This window comes from Serpula lacrymans (genome assembly GCF_000218685.1).
Source record: "Serpula lacrymans var. lacrymans S7.9 unplaced genomic scaffold SERLAscaffold_3, whole genome shotgun sequence".
NCBI lineage: Eukaryota > Fungi > Basidiomycota > Agaricomycetes > Boletales > Serpulaceae > Serpula > Serpula lacrymans.
The window spans coordinates 1,462,548-1,479,981 of NW_006763292.1; the positions used below are offsets into that span (position 1 = coordinate 1,462,548).

General features: G+C 43.8%; 4 protein-coding genes across 4 annotated transcripts; 2 read left to right on the forward strand and 2 right to left on the reverse strand.

Moving 5' to 3' along the window:
• Positions 1-1,994: 1,994 nt before the first annotated feature.
• SERLADRAFT_346362 (uncharacterized protein) lies at positions 1,995-2,204 on the reverse strand (the record flags this gene model as incomplete). The annotated part of the gene is made up of 1 exon (XM_007314521.1): positions 1,995-2,204. A coding segment is annotated over one exon (210 nt), but the record flags the coding sequence as incomplete, so codon positions are not given.
• Positions 2,205-10,790: 8,586 nt separating this feature from the next.
• Positions 10,791-11,804, forward strand: SERLADRAFT_405945 (uncharacterized protein; the record flags this gene model as incomplete). The annotated part of the gene is made up of 1 exon (XM_007314522.1): positions 10,791-11,804. One exon carries the CDS (start codon positions 10,791-10,793, stop codon positions 11,802-11,804), a length of 1,014 nt encoding a protein of 337 aa, XP_007314584.1.
• A 1,496-nt stretch (positions 11,805-13,300) lies between these two features.
• SERLADRAFT_434299 (uncharacterized protein) lies at positions 13,301-13,624 on the forward strand (the record flags this gene model as incomplete). Its single annotated transcript, XM_007314523.1, has 2 exons — positions 13,301-13,415; positions 13,482-13,624. 2 exons carry the CDS (start codon positions 13,301-13,303, stop codon positions 13,622-13,624), a joined length of 258 nt encoding a protein of 85 aa, XP_007314585.1.
• Positions 13,625-15,783: 2,159 nt separating this feature from the next.
• On the reverse strand, positions 15,784-15,948 carry SERLADRAFT_346258 (uncharacterized protein; the record flags this gene model as incomplete). Its single annotated transcript, XM_007314524.1, has 1 exon — positions 15,784-15,948. One exon carries the CDS (start codon positions 15,946-15,948, stop codon positions 15,784-15,786), a length of 165 nt encoding a protein of 54 aa, XP_007314586.1.
• Between the last annotated feature and the right edge of the window lie 1,486 nt (positions 15,949-17,434).

The window sequence follows — 17,434 nt, forward strand, 5'->3', positions numbered from 1 at the left end:
TTCTGGCATAAGCATGTTGGCGGGAAGCTCAATAGTTCCATCTCCTGCAATTCCACAACCACCACCAATATCCAGCTAGCAAAGGCTTCATTTCTGGAGTACGGTCCAGGCACATGTTTTGTGTGAGATAGCAGATATGGATATTTGTCCACAGTTGTGACCTTCTAAGAAAGGCAGAAATAATGCATTGCTTTGACCCTCTTGGAACAACAGGTGTTGTTTGGCGGAAGTCCCCTCCAAAAACCATTATAATGCCTCCAAATGGAAGTTGATTATCCAAAATGTCCCGCAATGTACAATCTAATGCTTTAATCCCATGACAGTTTTGCATTGGCGCTTCATCCCAGACGATAACTCCGGTATATCTCAATACCTCATGGAGGTCAGAGTTTTTTGGAATCCTGCATGTGGATGTTTCATGTACAGGAATAGGGATTCCAAAAGTGTGAATGAGCTGTGCAGCCACCCTCCAAGAGCAGGGATTCAATCTCAGAGGATGCTACACATAGAGCAACATTATGATTATCTCTTGCTCAAGCAGCAGCGGCAATTGTATTACAGAGATATGTTTTTCCCTTACCCTTACCTTCAGCACTATGAATAAAGCAAGTTATTCCCCAATTATGATAGATTGACTGTATGATGGTATCAAAAGCATTCTGTTGCTCTTGACTGAGCTACTCCATACTATCTTTAGAGTAATAATAATACAGTAAAATGATCAAATTTTATTTAGTCAGAAGTCAGTGAACTTGTGCTGTCTGTCCTTATAAACATGAGAATTTCAATGTGGCTGCAATTTTCACTGCATTCACTACTACTGTACTGCTGCTCCTGTGTTGCCACAAAAACCACGTGAGCAAAACTAAGCAAAATAACCAACGCAATGTGGCTCGCACACGGCATTTGGGACCATCATCCCCTTCGTTATAGATTCTGGTTTTGGCAACAGTCATTTCCACCTTCTAATGACTTGTTTTGGGCACCAATTGTGCTGGGGGACAGAGGTTATCTGGATAATGGATGTTCGGAACAAGTGTTAGTTCTTAACGCTGATGGAAAGCCCTCCTGGTTACTGCCAGAAACTTTACAGAAATATAAGCAGATGAATCAGCGCATCAATCGAACCTAGTGACTTTTGATGACAATCTTGTTGGTGATTATAGTAATTATCTCGGTGGTATAGCAGTTCTCAAGTGACGGTTTTGTTTTAATTATGCACATAAGAAAATAAAACAAGTGAAAGACTAGTGTTACAGACCAGAACACCAACCCTCCCTCGACAATCCTGTTTTTAAAAGTGGTATTCCAATCATTGTCAAGACCGTCATATTGGAAGCTGGTGAATGATCCCTGATTCTCGGAACTAACACCAAATGAGAATGATTATGAGAACCAGATGAAAACCAGAAATCACAATCACCTTGCACTGTTGATACTTACTTGCCGTTCTTGTGACTAAGGAGAGTATTCTGCTAGTTGAATATAGATTGGACGTGATCTGCAAACTGTGGGCCAATGGAGCTGGGGTATGAGACCGCAGAATTTGTGCTGGATGCAAGTGTCTGAGTAGTGTCTAGCATTACGTTGTTTAGAATTGAAAAGTGCTTGTAAAAACATACTAAACTGAAACCACATAATACTTCGAGTGAAGTGGCGCTTGGTTCAAAATCTTGAGGAGAATGAAGTTCAAAAGCTATGCTGGAATTCTGTGGACGTGAAGGAACTGATCCCAGTTGCGATTGAGGTGGAGCAAAAGTAAAAAATGTGGGGAGCTGAAGGGCTTTCATAACTGGGTATTCTATATTACCACCAGAAGATATTTGTGACTGCATTTGGCGGGTCTTTGGTTGTCTAGGAGTGATGGCTGGACCAATAATTGATGAATATGTTTCCCTAAGCAATCTGATCCTATGCTTTTCTGTGACATTGTTAGTGAAGTGCCTGTTTACCCTGACTTTCTTGACGGTACTATAGGATCCCATTGAACTGCGTCAAAATTTATAATTAGGATGTTGAGCAAGATGGGCAGCTTGAGCTTCTGTAGCTTTTTTATCCCAGCTTGCTTTCTCCTCAACTGGTAGCATGTTCCAACATTCACCTACTACACGGCTGAGATTCTGCTGTTGCCGCTCAATATGGGAAGGTATAATACCTTTTTTGAGAAAATCTGAGCAATAGAGCATAAATGCATTAGGAGGACGCCAAATGCGTGGCTAAGAACTTGACTGTAGGGCAGGCTGCAGAGCTTCAGACGCGTCAGGTATCAAACAAGATAGGGCAAGTATAGGTTTAATGTGCTGTCTTTTGACTGCATGTATTGCATTAGAATGATCCGGCAAAGTGTGGAATTTTTGACCTGATACTAGTAATTCTGTGCCAGAAGCAAATCAGACAATTATACTGAAGAATTGATCATAATGAACCACTTAAAGTCATGTTTTGGATGGGGGTCCCCGCTGGTGTTAGGACGACCTTTGGCCGTGGATGTTTGAAAGAAAAAATAAAAATCAAGTGAAAGGAACCTACGAATAAAATTAGCAAGTTTAGTATGTCTTAGAATATTTTCCCACATTTGGCAGTCACGCAAAGAAATCCGGCTGACTCAGCAATGGTTTGTGTAATACGTAATACTCATTCCCTATCTGGTCTTCGGTAAATCGAATCCAGCTACCATTGTTACATACATCTATTCAAAGTTTAAGAATGTCCTGTGCTCAATGTTAATGGTAAGTGACATTGAGTATTGAGTAGTGGCATTTCCACTCACCATAATCATCCTACAGTCGGTAACATTCCGCTTGAATTGAACATTCAAGTTGATGCCCTTGGCGAAACAGAGGTGTGTTCTGTTGTTCATCTATGTTCTCCATATCAGTAAAAAGCAATACTGATTGTTGGTAGCAATATACCTCAAACTAATGTTGTCCGCAAATTGTGCGTGATCAGAGGGCCAGATAAAGGGTGGCCAGGTGATTGAAGAATAGTAGCGGTCAGTGGGAGGGTAGTGGTGGGTTCAGTGGGTGAAAGAGTGATCACACGGTATGAAGGAGAGTTGGGTGACAAAAGGGTGCGCAATGGTGGCGCTAGAGAGGAAGTTTGGGATGGTGATAGGGTCGCTGGCAAGAGGCCATGGGCAGACACTATTATGTGGGTAGTCGTGCTAGAGATATTTATGATGGTGGCTTGGTTGTGGGGTAATGTTAGACAGTCATTCAAGACACAACCTGCCATGACAATATATCAGCAATAATGTAGAAATCAGAACGGATGACATGCCTTCTTACGATGGTTTTGCATGTTGTGCACAATACCAGCGGAGGTGACAGCAAAAACACACCAATCATTACATGAGTAAAGTCAGTCATGAAGGAACTTGATTCTAGTAAAGATCCTTGAGTTCCTCATTCACGCCCTTTAGGCCATTGATAGATGAATTTAATGTCTTGATTTTTGTTTGGTTGAAGTCTACAGCTTCACTGACATGATCATCCTGTTTGGCTGCATAGTATGCCTCGGTTCTGTTCTGCATGGGATGGCAATAGATAAATAAAATCATATTAATGATTTAGAACAAACCTTCAGCTCTGCAAGATCAATGGTTTACTTTATTTATAAAAAAGAAACGGTTCTGTTCAGTAATATATCCAGTTTTAATGCAAAAGCAATGACTTGCCCGGAAGCTATTTGTATTCTGTTTCCAAGGCTCAGAGGCGGCCCTCCAACCCATCCAGGGTGGTATATCCTTTCATACATGTTCAAATACGCATGTCACGAACCTTCCAATTTATGTTCCAAGGAAGCTCCTTATCCAACTATTGTCCAAGGTTCCAAAGGATTCGCTTTTCAGTGCGCCGGATCTAGTGTTCCTTGACTGAATGGTGATGAGAAAAATAGAATGTGAGCGTGAACTCTCGGCATTCATTGTTAGTTTTGGTGATTCTGCACCTTTGTGCTACCTATATATTTTCATTCCTTTCTCTATCTGTTCTTCTATCATTCACTATTGATTGTGTTCTCTATTATTTCGCCTTTGTGGCTGCTTTGTTTACCTTTGTTTACAAAACTTCGGACAGTACTGCAGAGTCCAATGCTTCCTATTCTCTAGTTACTCACATTGGACTCTAGGTACTGTATACCTGTCATACTCTCTAATAATAAAGTTACTCACATTGGACTCTAGTTCCAGTCCCTGATTGCTCTCAGCAAGTGGCTAGACACTTCCTTCAAGCTTTGTTCTTAATAGGTTATGAGCCCTGTGCTCTAGCCATCTTCCTGACCTCATATCTCACCATCCAAGCGTCCTACTGCTTATCCATCGTAACCATCGTCTTCTGGGACTCTTATTATCTCATCCATCACCTCAGGTTGCTCTGATCTCATCTTGATCTCCAACAACAACTCCTTGTTGCAAGTTACCCCCATTTCGGACGCTTTTTTGGTCTTATCTGCACCATATCTCGCCCAATCCTTATCTGATCATCCTGTAACTTCTACCATCGTCTTCTACGGCCTAAATAACCCTAGGAGACCTGTCAGAGCGGTTGGATTTGAGCTGGATCTTTCTGTGAGCCTTCATCATCGTTTGATCACCTTTTGGCCCTCTATTCCATATCTCCACATCCTGTGCTCGGATCTTGGCCCTATTTGAGCCATCTACTACCCTATACTATTGCACTTTACACCCTCAATTTGGGGGCAATCCATCCACTCCATCCTCCTCTGTGAAGTTCGCATTTTTGGCACTTTCACCCCTATTGGACCCCTATTGCATATCTCCACATCCTGCGCTTCACTTCTTGTGATATTTGGGCCATCTATTACTCTATAAAAATGTTCCCTATACCTCTGATTTGGTGGCAATCCATCCATCTTATCTGTCTCTGCATCAATTTCGACTTTTTGCCCTATTTGTCGCTTTTTGGCATATCTGGTGTGTGCATAAAGCTCCAATCTTCTCTACTCTGTCCATTATCAGATAGAACAAGCCTATAGACTGTGAAGCTCGCCTGCATTGCCTCAGTTTGCTGTTGCCTAGAGCCTCTCTCAGTCTGCGGTGTTTGGGGAGCTTAAGTCACTTTGTTGACTCATATACAAGTCCTATTAACCAACACTGTCTCGAGGCAATTTCTCTGTTAATATCAGTGTGGAATTGAAAGGGGAACACAGGTGTAACCCTGTAGCAGCACTAGGAAGCCTTAGCACCCTCCTGGATCGCTTTTGGACGCTTTTTGGACCCTATTTGGACCTATCCTTGCGCTTTCTGACCCTCTCCATATCCTCTCTCTACCGCCTCACCATCTTATCTGCTCGCCTCCTACTGTTGCCCATTGTCTTTGCCACTATTCCATCGCCTATAGCCGTCTCCTACATTATTTATCATTGCTCTATTGTCTTATACAACACCCGTCATGTCTGACTCTGATCCCAAGTTCCATCCCTTGTCTGGCACTAACTACCCCCAGTGGAGTGGTGAAATGCAAGCTTGGTTGATGACCAAGGGACTGTGGAGGCTCGTCTCTGGCGCTAAAAAGTGTCCTGGGACTGACGCTGAAGCAATAGAGAAATGGGAGTTGAGAGCTGAAAAGGCTGCTGGTGCATTATACCTCAATGTCACCAAAGAGCAGCACATCCATCTTGATGGCGTCATTGATGATCCTGTCAAGATCTGGGAGAAACTGGCAATTGTGCACGTCTCCAAGAAGCCTGGGACGAGATTTAATGCCTATGACGACTTCTTCTCTATCAGAAAGAAGGAGGACGAGTCCCTGCAGTCTCTCATGACCAGAATTGACGAAGGCATGCATCAGATTCAAAATCTTCGTCCTACTGGCTTCTCATTGTCTGAATTGGACGATGAATTGACATGCATGGCCATGATTAGGGCGCTTCCTGATCAATATGCCCACTTCACTTCATCTCTACTACTTCTGGGCACCTTGGACAAGACCCAGCTCAGGGATGCTTTCCTTGCTGAAGAGGTCAATCACCGTCGTCGTGCTGAAGTCGATTCTGCCTTGCATTCTTCGTCTACCACTGCCAATAGCACCTGCACCCATCCTAACTGCCATCATTGCAACCAATCCACCACCTCTACTCGCGTTCAGTGTGATTTCTGTGGTTTACTTGGTCATACTCAAGACAAATGCCACAGATACATTGCTAGTCGCCAACAGGCAGTGGAGGGTGCTAAAAATTGCTACAAGCATGGCAATAAGGCTCAGGCAGGCTCTAGCAACTCTCAGAATACCTTTTAATAGCCCAAATCTTCGCCCAACAATGTAAATTCATCTACTGTGATCACTGAATCAGCTGGAAATGCAAGTCTTCATTCCATTCATCCCTCTGATCCTCATTGCCCTCTCCAACTTGATGCTGACATTGATTGGAATGCAAACACAGGCGCCACTTCTCATATGACACCTCATCGTCATTGGGTGCACCACTATACCCCATATTGTGTGCCAATCAAGCTGGCTGATCACACTGTTGTCTATTCAGCTGGTGTTGGTACTGTGGTGTTTAATCCTGTGATGAATGGCAAAGTGGCTAGGGCTGTGGAATTCTCTAGAGTGCTCCATGTACCAGATCTTTGAAATAATCTCCTCTCAGTCTTGTATTGAACTCGTCAAAGTGGTTTCAATGTCACTATTTCATCTCATTCCATGTCCTTTATGCGTGACAACACTCTCTTGTTCACTGCAACTATCAATGACAACAATGCAGCATTCCTTGATGGATCTACTGCTGCTTGTGTTGAAGTGGGACATTTTACTGCGACTATACCACTTGATTTGATGCTCTGGCATCGCAGATTAGCTCACCACCATCATGCTGATGTCAAGAGACTGATACAGAGAGATCTGGTCACTGGGCTTACACTGGAATCCAAGGCTGCTCCTGATCCTGTCTGTGAACCGTGCTTGTCTGGCAAGATGCATGCCAATCCATTCCCCTCATCTGATACTCGCTCTGCTCATCCTTTGGACCTCATCCATTCTGATGTACACCAAGTCTCTTCCCCCACATTCTCTGGTTATTGCTACTGGGTCACCTTCATTGACGATCACAGTCGATTCCGTGTTGTTGTGCCTCTCAAGGCCAAGTCAGATGTCTTTGATGCTTTCAAGAGATTCAAGGCTTATGCTGAGACTCAATTGGAGCGTAAAATCAAGGCTCTGCACGATGACAAAGGGGGAGAGTACATGTCCAAGGAATTTGAGCAATTCACAGATGACCATGGGATTGTCAGACAGCATACCACCAGGAATCGTCCTCAGCAGAATGGTGTGGCAGAGCGAGCAAACAGACTTCTGACTGAGCGTATCACTGCCATGTTATCAGAGTCTGCATTGCCTAACAGCTTCTGGGGTGAATGTCTGTCCGCTTTGGTGCATGTCTGGAACAGGTGTCCCACTGATGCAGTGGCCCATGCCACTCCATTTGAGTTGTGGTATGGATGCAAGCCTGACATGTCTCACCTTCGCGTTTGGGGCTGCACTGCCTATGTGCATGTGCAAAAGGACAAAAGAGGCGTCTTTGGCTCTCATATGGAGAAATGCGTGTTCATTGGTTACCATGAGGGGTACAAGGGATGGAAATTCTACAATCCTACCACCAAGCGCACTGTTATCTCTGAGAGAGCTGATTTTGATGAGCGCTACTTCCCTGGCTTGAAGAGGTCTTCTGACAATGTCCCACCTCCACCTCCCACTCCACCTTCGCTATCCATGCCATTGGGCCTGATTGAGGATGTCCCTGCACCAGGTCCAGGGGGAGATATGGGCCCACCAGCTGCGCTTCAGCAGCCTCAGCCATTGCCTGACAATGAGCCTCATTTGGACCTTGATGCAAAACCACCTGTGAATCAACCTCCTGAGCTTCCAAATCACCCTCCTCATTGCTCACCTTCTCCTGACTTGCCTATTGCACTGAGACGCCCTGTAAGGGCTAGGAGACCACCTAGACCATGGTGGCTTCAACACAGACAACCTACTCCTGCCATTGAGAGTGATGACAGTGATTCTGAGGCAGTTGATGATGAAGTAGCACACTTTGGAGACTCTGCTGAGCCTAGGTCGTTTGCAGATGCAATGAAGCGTCCTGATTCAGATAAATGGAGAGAGGCAGCCATGGAAGAGCTTCAAGCTCATGAGCGCAATGGTACTTGGTCACTAGTGGAACTACCTCCTGGAGTCAAGGCTATTGGTGGCAAGTGGGTCTTCAAGATCAAGCGCAACTCAGATGGCACTGTTGAGCGCTACAAGGCCAGATATGTGGCCAAAGGTTATAACCAGCGCCCTGGCTTTGATTTCCTCGAAATATTTGCACCTACTGTCCGCATATCGTCCATCAGAGTTGTCCTTGCCATTGCAGCCATCCACAACCTCCATTTGCGCTCCATTGACATTTCCCATGCATTCCTGAATGGAGTCATGGATGTCAAGGTCTACATGCATCAGCCAGAGGGATTCCATCAGGGTCCTCGCAATCTTGTTTGCCAGTTGGACAAGGCCATTTATGGGACAAAGCAGGGAGGCAGAATGTGGAACCAGAAGATGCACACTGTGCTTGAAAAACTCGGATTCAAGCGTACTTATTCAGACTCTGCCATCTATGTCTTTAACAGAGCTGATGTGCGCATTATCCTGCCTGTCTTTGTTGATGACATGACACTGGCATCCACTTCTACTTCTGCACTTGACCAAGCTGTCAAGGACCTCTCCCTGCACTTTAAGCTTCGTGATCTTGGCCCTACTTCTTACCTACTTGGCATTTCCATCACTAGAGATTTAAGTAATTGCACCATCTCCCTCTCCCAACATCAGTACACTCTGGACATTTTGGAGTGCTTTGGCATGAAGGACTGCAAGCCTGTGTCCACTCCCATGGATCCTGGTTTGCGCCTCACCAAGGACATGTCTCCCAAAACATCCAGTGATGCTGCTTTGATGAAGGACATTCCCTACCTTGCTGCTGTTGGTGCTCTGATGTATCTGGCCACTACCACTCGTCCTGACATTGCCTTCACTGTTGAAGTCCTTGCCAGATATAACTCTAATCCTGGTCTTACTCACTGGAGCGCTGTCAAGCACTTGTTCCGCTACTTGCAAGGCACCCTTGATCATTCCCTTGTCCTTGGTCCTGATCCCAATTCCACTGAACTCCTCACCACTTTCTCTGATGCTGATCATGGTGGTGACAAGGACTCTGGTTGTTCTACTGGTGCCTATATTGTCAAGATGGGATCTGGTGCTGTCTCCTGGAGCTCCAAGCTTCAGAACATTGTTGCTCTGTCCACCACTGAAGCAGAATACATTGCTGCTGTTGAGGCTGGCAAAGAGATTTGCTGGATGCGAAATTTGTTGAAGGAAATGGGCTATCCTATCACCTCTCCTTCCACCCTTCATATTGACAACCAATCTGCCATCTCTGTATCCAAGAACCCTGAGCACCATGGTCGGATGAAACACCTTGATCTGCAATGGCATTGGTTGAGAGATGTTGTTGACTCTGGGCAGATTGCTCCTACCTTTGTTCCCACTGCTGAGATGCCTGCAGACTTGTTGACCAAGGCTCTTGTCAAGCCTAAAGTGGAAGTGTTCAGGAAGATGATGGGACTTATTAGATCAGGGGGGAGCTGATGCTTGGGAGGTGCAGCATCAGGGGGAGTGTTAGTTTTGGTGATTCTGCACCTTTGTGCTACCTATATATTTTCATTCCTTTCTCTATCTATTCTTCTATCATTCACTATTGATTGTATTCTCTATTATTTTGCCTTTGTGGCTGCTTTGTTTACCTTTGTTTACAAAACTTCGGAAAGTACTGCAGAGTCCAATGCTTCCTATTCTCTAGTTACTCACATTGGACTCTAGGTACTGTATACCTGTCATACTCTCTAATAATATAGTTACTCACATTGGACTCTAGTTCCAGTCCCTGATTGCTCTCAGCAAGTGGCTAGACACTTCCTTCAAGCTTTGTTCTTAATATTCATATCCTTGGAAAAGTGTACTTACTTGTGGACACAACAATGCTGCAACAAATCTCATAATGTGCTCAAGAAATATCTCCACATAAGACTCTTTGACCACTCTGGTGTGCGTTAGGTTCTACAATTGGCTGAAATATCTGTTCCGATATTCAATTATGGTAAAAGTTGTAGAACTGTCCATCCAAGAGTTGGCTATTGTGGCAAAAATTTAGGAACCTGAATGAGGAAGATACTGATAAGTGTTGAGAGGATGAGTATAGATTCAAGCGGGTCTCGGCAGAGCCTTTGTTTGCTACCTTGAGTAGAAAGTTTTCAGCCTTGGTCAAGCTAATCAGCTTGATATGGCAATCACAAGGCAGCAGAGCGGAAGAATAATCGGTAGGAGTCTGGAACAGGAAAAAGGATGGGTGCAAAAAAGCCCAGAATCTAACTCCGCACAACACGCTGGACATATAATATCTATTTAGCAGAGACAAAGCAGAACATCATGCTTGGACAAAAGAGAACCTTTGGAGTAACAAAACTCACAGGTGGCTCTCTTTCTGCTCCTGACGGATATATTTGCCAATTGTGGTATAACTTTGACCACTTTCGGATCGTCCAAACTCATTCATCGCTTTGTGTCACTGTTGCAGGCCAGGCATTTTGTTTTAGCGGGCTGTAATCTGATCAATCTGATCTACTTGGTTTTCTGGACATGTCATCTTTTTGCATTCTGGAAAATAGCGCTGGACAAAGGAACAACCTGATAAAAGACCCAGCTTTCATCTGGTTGTAGAGTAGTGAGCACACCACGATGCTTATATCCCTAACCACGCCATTTATCATGAGTCAAATCAGCACTACAATCGAACCAAAGGATGACCATATCAACTTTGTTCTCCCAGGTCGTTTGATTGACCCCAATACTCATGCAAAGTCTATGCTGGCTTGTGCTTTTTTATATTCACGTCACTGGAACCCACAAAACCTCAAATACCACTGGTATGGGCCATGGTCTTGCATATTCCACGACCTCACCCAAGACATACTCTGTCTTCTTCCCATTCCCCAATACCCCCTGTACTTCATCTCCAGTTACAATGATCCTGCCGCTCGTCAGCCTGGTGAGGCTGTAGACCAAGGCAACACGACTTTGGATTCAATCACCTCCACGCACATCTCACCTGACTCTTCTGTCATCCCGGATTTTGTGATCACCCGCATTGTCTATTGTATGAGGGATGATTTGGTGATCAATGACGAGCTAGTGGGATGGCGGGCAATCAAGATTTTCTACGCAGGGATTCCACTCATCTGTAAAATCAAACGCGGAGCAAAGCGGTTCTTTGATGTTGACAAGTGGCTGAGTTCCTCTGGGCCCCTCATGACAGCCACTCACAAGGATGTTGAGAGGCAAGCCGCTCACTTGTTTTTGATGTACCTGCACCAGCAATCAGTGATACTTGTGGCTGCCAGTGGAATCTGGTGGTCTTACTGCATTGTGAACAGGCAAGATATATTGTTAAAGGAGGAGGATTCAGGCTCGTTGGCGCAAGTGGGTGAAGTAGGGGGGGACAACAAACCCGATCTAGAAGATATCCCAGAGGACAACAATGTTCACGGCAACATCCCTGCAGTGATGGAATCAGGCACTAACTTTGACACTGATGTTCCTCTCGACTATCATTCACTTGACGACACCAATAAATCGGATGGAAAAGAAATCCACGTCAAGGGACCTGCACTGGAGAAGGTTCTCCCTCCTGATCAACTTCAGCTTCAGGAAGGTCATTGGTCTGGTTTTCTATGCATAGATGGGACTGCTTGAAACCAGGCATTTTATCTTATTCATAAGTGGTTGGAGGAAGTTGCCGCATCAACAAATGGTGCAAGAGGATGATGATGTAGAGTGGAACCCGAATGAAATGATGTATTTTTTAGTAGCTTCCTGTACACAATCAATATTGTTTCTTTACAAATCAGCATTAACATTTTGAAATCAAGAACTGGCTCAATTTGTATATTGTACACGTTTTAGTGAGTCCAAACCAGAGCCACAAGCTAGTAATTAGGAGAGGACAAAAACGGGAAGCCTTGCATTTTGGGGTCAAAAGATATGGGGACATATATTTGTTGCCTGGAAATAAAACTGGTCCAAAGATGTGGAGAGTGGCGACCGGAAAGATGACCAAACAGGTGTCCCTCATTCCGGACGATTATTGACGTTGTCTCGTCTTGGGCATGCTCACAATCCCCTTACAGGCAGGGTGGTAAGACTGCAACATATTCAGGCTAGCAATGGTGGTCTAGAGCAAGGGGTGAGGGTGGTAGTAAAGTGAAGGTCCAGAATGGGAAGTTAGGTCAATACTCTAACCCATTTGCCGTTGTCATTGTCTTATTCATTGAGCAATGCTGTGTAACCCTGTCGGTGATGTTGTGTTGAAATCGTTGTTGACGGCAAGTGTTACAATTGATGTACCAGTACCTACTTACACTTCACTTTTTGTATTTTTACTTTTACTTTTTCCAAGTCACATGACCAGTGTCTAGACTCATTATGTGACTGGTCACATGCTAAACATCGGACTTTGAATTTTATTTACAACTGTACAGTACCTCACGTATTTTAGTATATATACAAGAGTAATACATGGGGAAGGACTGCAGCGAGTCCTCCTGTTGTCTAGCACAACTAACTCACTGCAGCCTAAGGGGTAACCACTCCCCATCATCTTCTTTATAGTGTGTTCCCGTGTGCGCCAGAGTAAATAACTCTTGGTTGTTACAGAAGCAATACATGGGGAAGAACTCAGCGAGTTCTCCTGTTGTCTACCAACAACTAACTTGGTGAATCCTAATGGGTAACCACTCCCACCTCTTCCTCTTCTTTTGAGTGTTGTTTTCATTGTGTTCTAGTGCCCCAAGACTGTGTCTTGTTGGTGTTGTCACAGCAAGCCCTTCCCTCATACAACCGATCTCTCTATACTCCTTGATGTGGACTCGCAGGAACCATGTATGTCTCTGCTTGCGACCTACAGAATATCTCTATCTATCTTTATTCCCCCCTCTTTCTCTCCTCTGTCTCCATCAGGGTGCCAACCATTGTTGCCTTTGACTTCCATGGCATGAACATCACATTTGTCTTGCATACTATTTCGAGTTTGGCCAGTTGCGCCACTGATTATGATCACGTACACCAGCTTTTCCCTCATCATTGTCATGGCTGAAGGTGGGCTGTAAAATGTTATAGAAGATGAACTGCTCTCTGATCACTGGAATCAAGATGGCCAATCTACAAGGTATAACAATTCTCAGATTGTTGACATGCATACTGCACTGGAACATGTGGAGGCGGATGCGCGAAGCTCAATCAAGGGTATTGATGCCACTGTTTTGGGTCTTCAGCGTTCGCTACAGGACACCAAAAAATCCACTGTTAGTTATTCTTTGTCTCAATTAACGTTGACTCTGAACAATATGTAGATCAGCGCTTCTCAATGATTAGTTGCACTCGAGGAATTTGTTGCATCAGACAACAACAAGATTAAACAAGCCATCAAGAATGTGCACTATCAGTTGAAGCTTATCAGAGGCACATTAGGTATATATCTCGAAGCATGTGCTGCTAAGCCACTTGTGTCTTTCTAATGTCCTTTTTGACCAGGCAATTTGGAAAATTAAATCAACTTGACCGACTAGAGGGAATCCATAATGCAGTTTTGACTTTGTCATTGTCAATGACTGAAATGCAGAGGCAGCAGAAGACTCTTCTAGAAAACAGTGCGGCTATCATTGAGCTTCTTACTTCTCAGACACCACATTATGTTGGTATTTTTGACGCTATCAACAACCTTATGGCTCAGCTTTCTGTCTTTCAAGCCTCCATGACAATGTGACAACACCAACAAGACACAGTCTTGGGGCACTGGAGCACAATGAAAACAACACTCAAAAGAAGAGGAAGAGGTGGGAGTGGTTTCCCATTTGGTAGGAACAAGTTAGTTGTTGGTAGACAACAGGAGGACTCACTGAGTCCTTCCCCATGTATTGCTCCTGTATATATACTAAAATACATGAGGTACTGTACAGTTGTAAATAAAGTTTAAAGTCCGATGTTTAGCATGTGACTGGTCACACGATGAGTCTAGACATTGGTCAGGTGTTGTGTCACATGACTTGGTCATGTGACTATGAAAAGTCGAAAATGTAAAGTAAAGTAAATGATCACATGACCAGTCACATGACTTGGTCATGTGCTGTGAAAAGTCGAAAATGTAAAGTAAAGTAAATGATCACTTGACTGGTCATGTGACTTGGAAAAATAAAAGTAAAAGTACGAAAAAGGTGAAGTGTAAGTAGGTACTGGTATGTCAATTGTAACAGACAAACAATTTGACGCAATTTGGGGACCTGATACAGACAGACCCTGCCGACAATTGTGATGGCTTAGAACAACCGCCAGGAGATTACACCCTATTGGCTGAGCTTCAGAGTTTGACGCAACAGCCTTTAGTTACTGCGTCAAATCTGCTCCTTTGAAGCCTGAGTTTAGAGGAAGATGTCATTATGAGCACAAATACCAGTGAGGCTCCTTTATGGTGGTCAGTATTGTTTGCCTATAACTGCCCATCACTGAGCTTTCTTGGTTGTTGAGAAAAATAGTTGGAATACTCGATCCTTAGGTGATACAAAGTATAGTATCTCTGGTGTGATATGCACACTGGTGGGAACCACTCTTGCTTTTGTCAATGACTTAAGCTTTCAGGCATGCAGGTTTAGGGTGTCATTATTTACGGTACTTCCTCCGGTGATTGAACACTGCCATATGTTATTCATAACTTTACTGATTCTGACTCTTGTTACCGTGATATTCTCTTACCTGCTGAGGAAGCTAAGTCGTAATTGGATGTGGTGGGCAGTCAATGCCAAAGTAGCGCATAATTGTATTCCCCTCGCTGATACCAGCCCCAGTCATGGCAGGGGCAATGATCTATGGCGTCTATATTGTGGCTTGTACAATTAAAAGTTGAATGCTCATTCTGATTATTTGATAATACTATGGATTCTCAGCCTGAATCTGTCCACTTTCTGGCTGATCTTATCTGTTTTTGTTGGCTAGCTGTCCTATATTGTGGTAATTCTTATCCTTGTCTCTGGTTTGTTGATTCATGAGCAATATTCAAAACTTCATCAGTCATATCTAAGACACAGGACTGACTATATTTTAGATGATTCAGCTAAGATTGATCTTCCATTGGAAAATCAAAATCTTATTCCAGAATGAAGCTCGCTTGTACATAAAAGGTGAGACTTATGTCTTGTGGGCTTGCATATAATTTCAAGTTCTTATAGCTATTTCACGGGAAATTGCAATACCTACACTTTGAGAGATGAGGGAGCAGGATTTGCCCTTTGTTGGCAGGAATTACTAAAAATACTGATTGGGTTCAAAAATGAAGATCAAGAAGTTGTCCATTTTGTGAGTGATACAATGGTCACAAACACTCCTGCTTGAAGACATGCACTAAGACTATCCTCCAAGGGCCATTTCGCCAAAATTTGACCGACATTTAGCCACTATGAAGTACAGGATATCAGTCACTCAGCTTTTCATATCTCATGCCTACATCAGCAAGGCTAGGGAGTCTTGGGTGGATGGCATCACACCTTTTGTCGCAGTCAAAGCTAGAATTGACCATTATTCAACACAAACCCTTTTACGCTACCGAAGTTGTCTTGAAGGGACTAGATTTATGGCCCCTGTTAGCAATATTGCTGAGCCCATGACTCACTCTACAAAGTGCATACTAACTCGTCACCCCCCTCCTCCCACTCTCCACACACCTATTCTTCACCGTTGTTGGCCTCGCATACTTGCCGAACGTATTCAACTGCAGCTGTGCCTGGTATGAAATACTGTCGTGCATGGCCTCAAATGCACAAAGGAGATAAAATCCTTTCCCTGACAACATTGTGCATGGAATTGAGGGACGGTATTCCCTGGTGTGTCACTTTGATTCTACAAGTCTTAAACTATTCCCTAATAATTGAATTACATTCAAGTTATCCTGGGTGTGCTACTGATGAATCCCTCGACAAGTCAGCATGCGCTAGCCTCACTTTTTCCCTCTCCACCAATCTCTTTGTCCGGCGGACAAGGTGAATTCTACCCATTCTTAAAACATTTAATGCATCAATTGTTACGATACACAATTTTCGGACCTTTAATTTTCATTCTCCCCTTTAACTTTATACTATAGTTTTCACACATTGTGCCATGCGGCACTTTCCATTTTGTTCAAACTCCACCTTCTCGCGCTACACTGCCTTTATTCTTATTTTAGCTACAAGTCTCTCACACAGTGGAGCTGGTCACGCGGGCTGCGCCCTCTGACATCATCAGCCACTGCTTTATCAACTGTATAGTACAACATGTACAAATAACCTGTAGTAGTATATATACCCCAATAGATCCAGGAGACTCCTCAGCGAGTCCTCCTGTTGTTTACCCACAACTAACTTGGTCCTATCCTAAGGATAACCACTCCCCTCACTACCTTTATAGTTGGTTCTAGTTATGCGCCAGAGTAACTAACTCTTGGTGGTAACATTAATCAACTTGTCATTGATGTTTATTACTAAAGTGGCATGGGTGGGATAGGAGGAAGTGGCGCTAACGCAGCCTTTGCATCACCTATCCCATGGTGAAAAGCAGGGGTAAGGTATAACCACAATGAGGTCTTATTGGACATAGTGAAAAATATGCAAAGTATAGTGGGACGGTAAGTACATGTACATAAAGGAGCAGTACAACAACGTGATTTGGAACAATAGCAAAGTGATGAGCACAGGTAGCATTAAGAAAATGAATATGATATGTTGTTGTAGGAAAATGTTGCCATGAACATGATTACCATAAGCGTCTGTGTAAGCCAGTCAGCATATATATCTATTGTCTATTATAGCTGGGAAATAAACCTCTTTTTAGCAGCTACTGGGGATCATCCTAGATCCGGAGTCACAAAAGTTGTATTATGATGTGAGGAGTTGACTACATTTTTGTGTAGTCTGAGCAATTTTAGGCGCCGTTTCTTTGTAACGATCAGTTCTATGTAGGAATTTTGAATAGTTGCTTAGACTCCCAGAGGGTGTTATAGTGTCAAGGTCATGTCCCTCGAGACTTTTCATGCGTGCTTTTCTAGCCACTGCAACTTCCTGTTGACATAGTTTTACGGTGGCTTTGTTAGCAATCAGCTTTTGGTGAACTTTTAGAAAAGATCTCTTCCACTGTTTGTAAACCCGCTTGATAGAGAAGGTTTGCCTGTGTGCCTCCAATAGCATTTGCTTTTGCCATACATACTTATTGGTTGTTTGAACATCTAGAGAGTGTACATCCACAAGATAGATTCTCAAGCAAAGTGCGCATCTCACAGCCATATGTCGTTGGGTGGAGGAAGC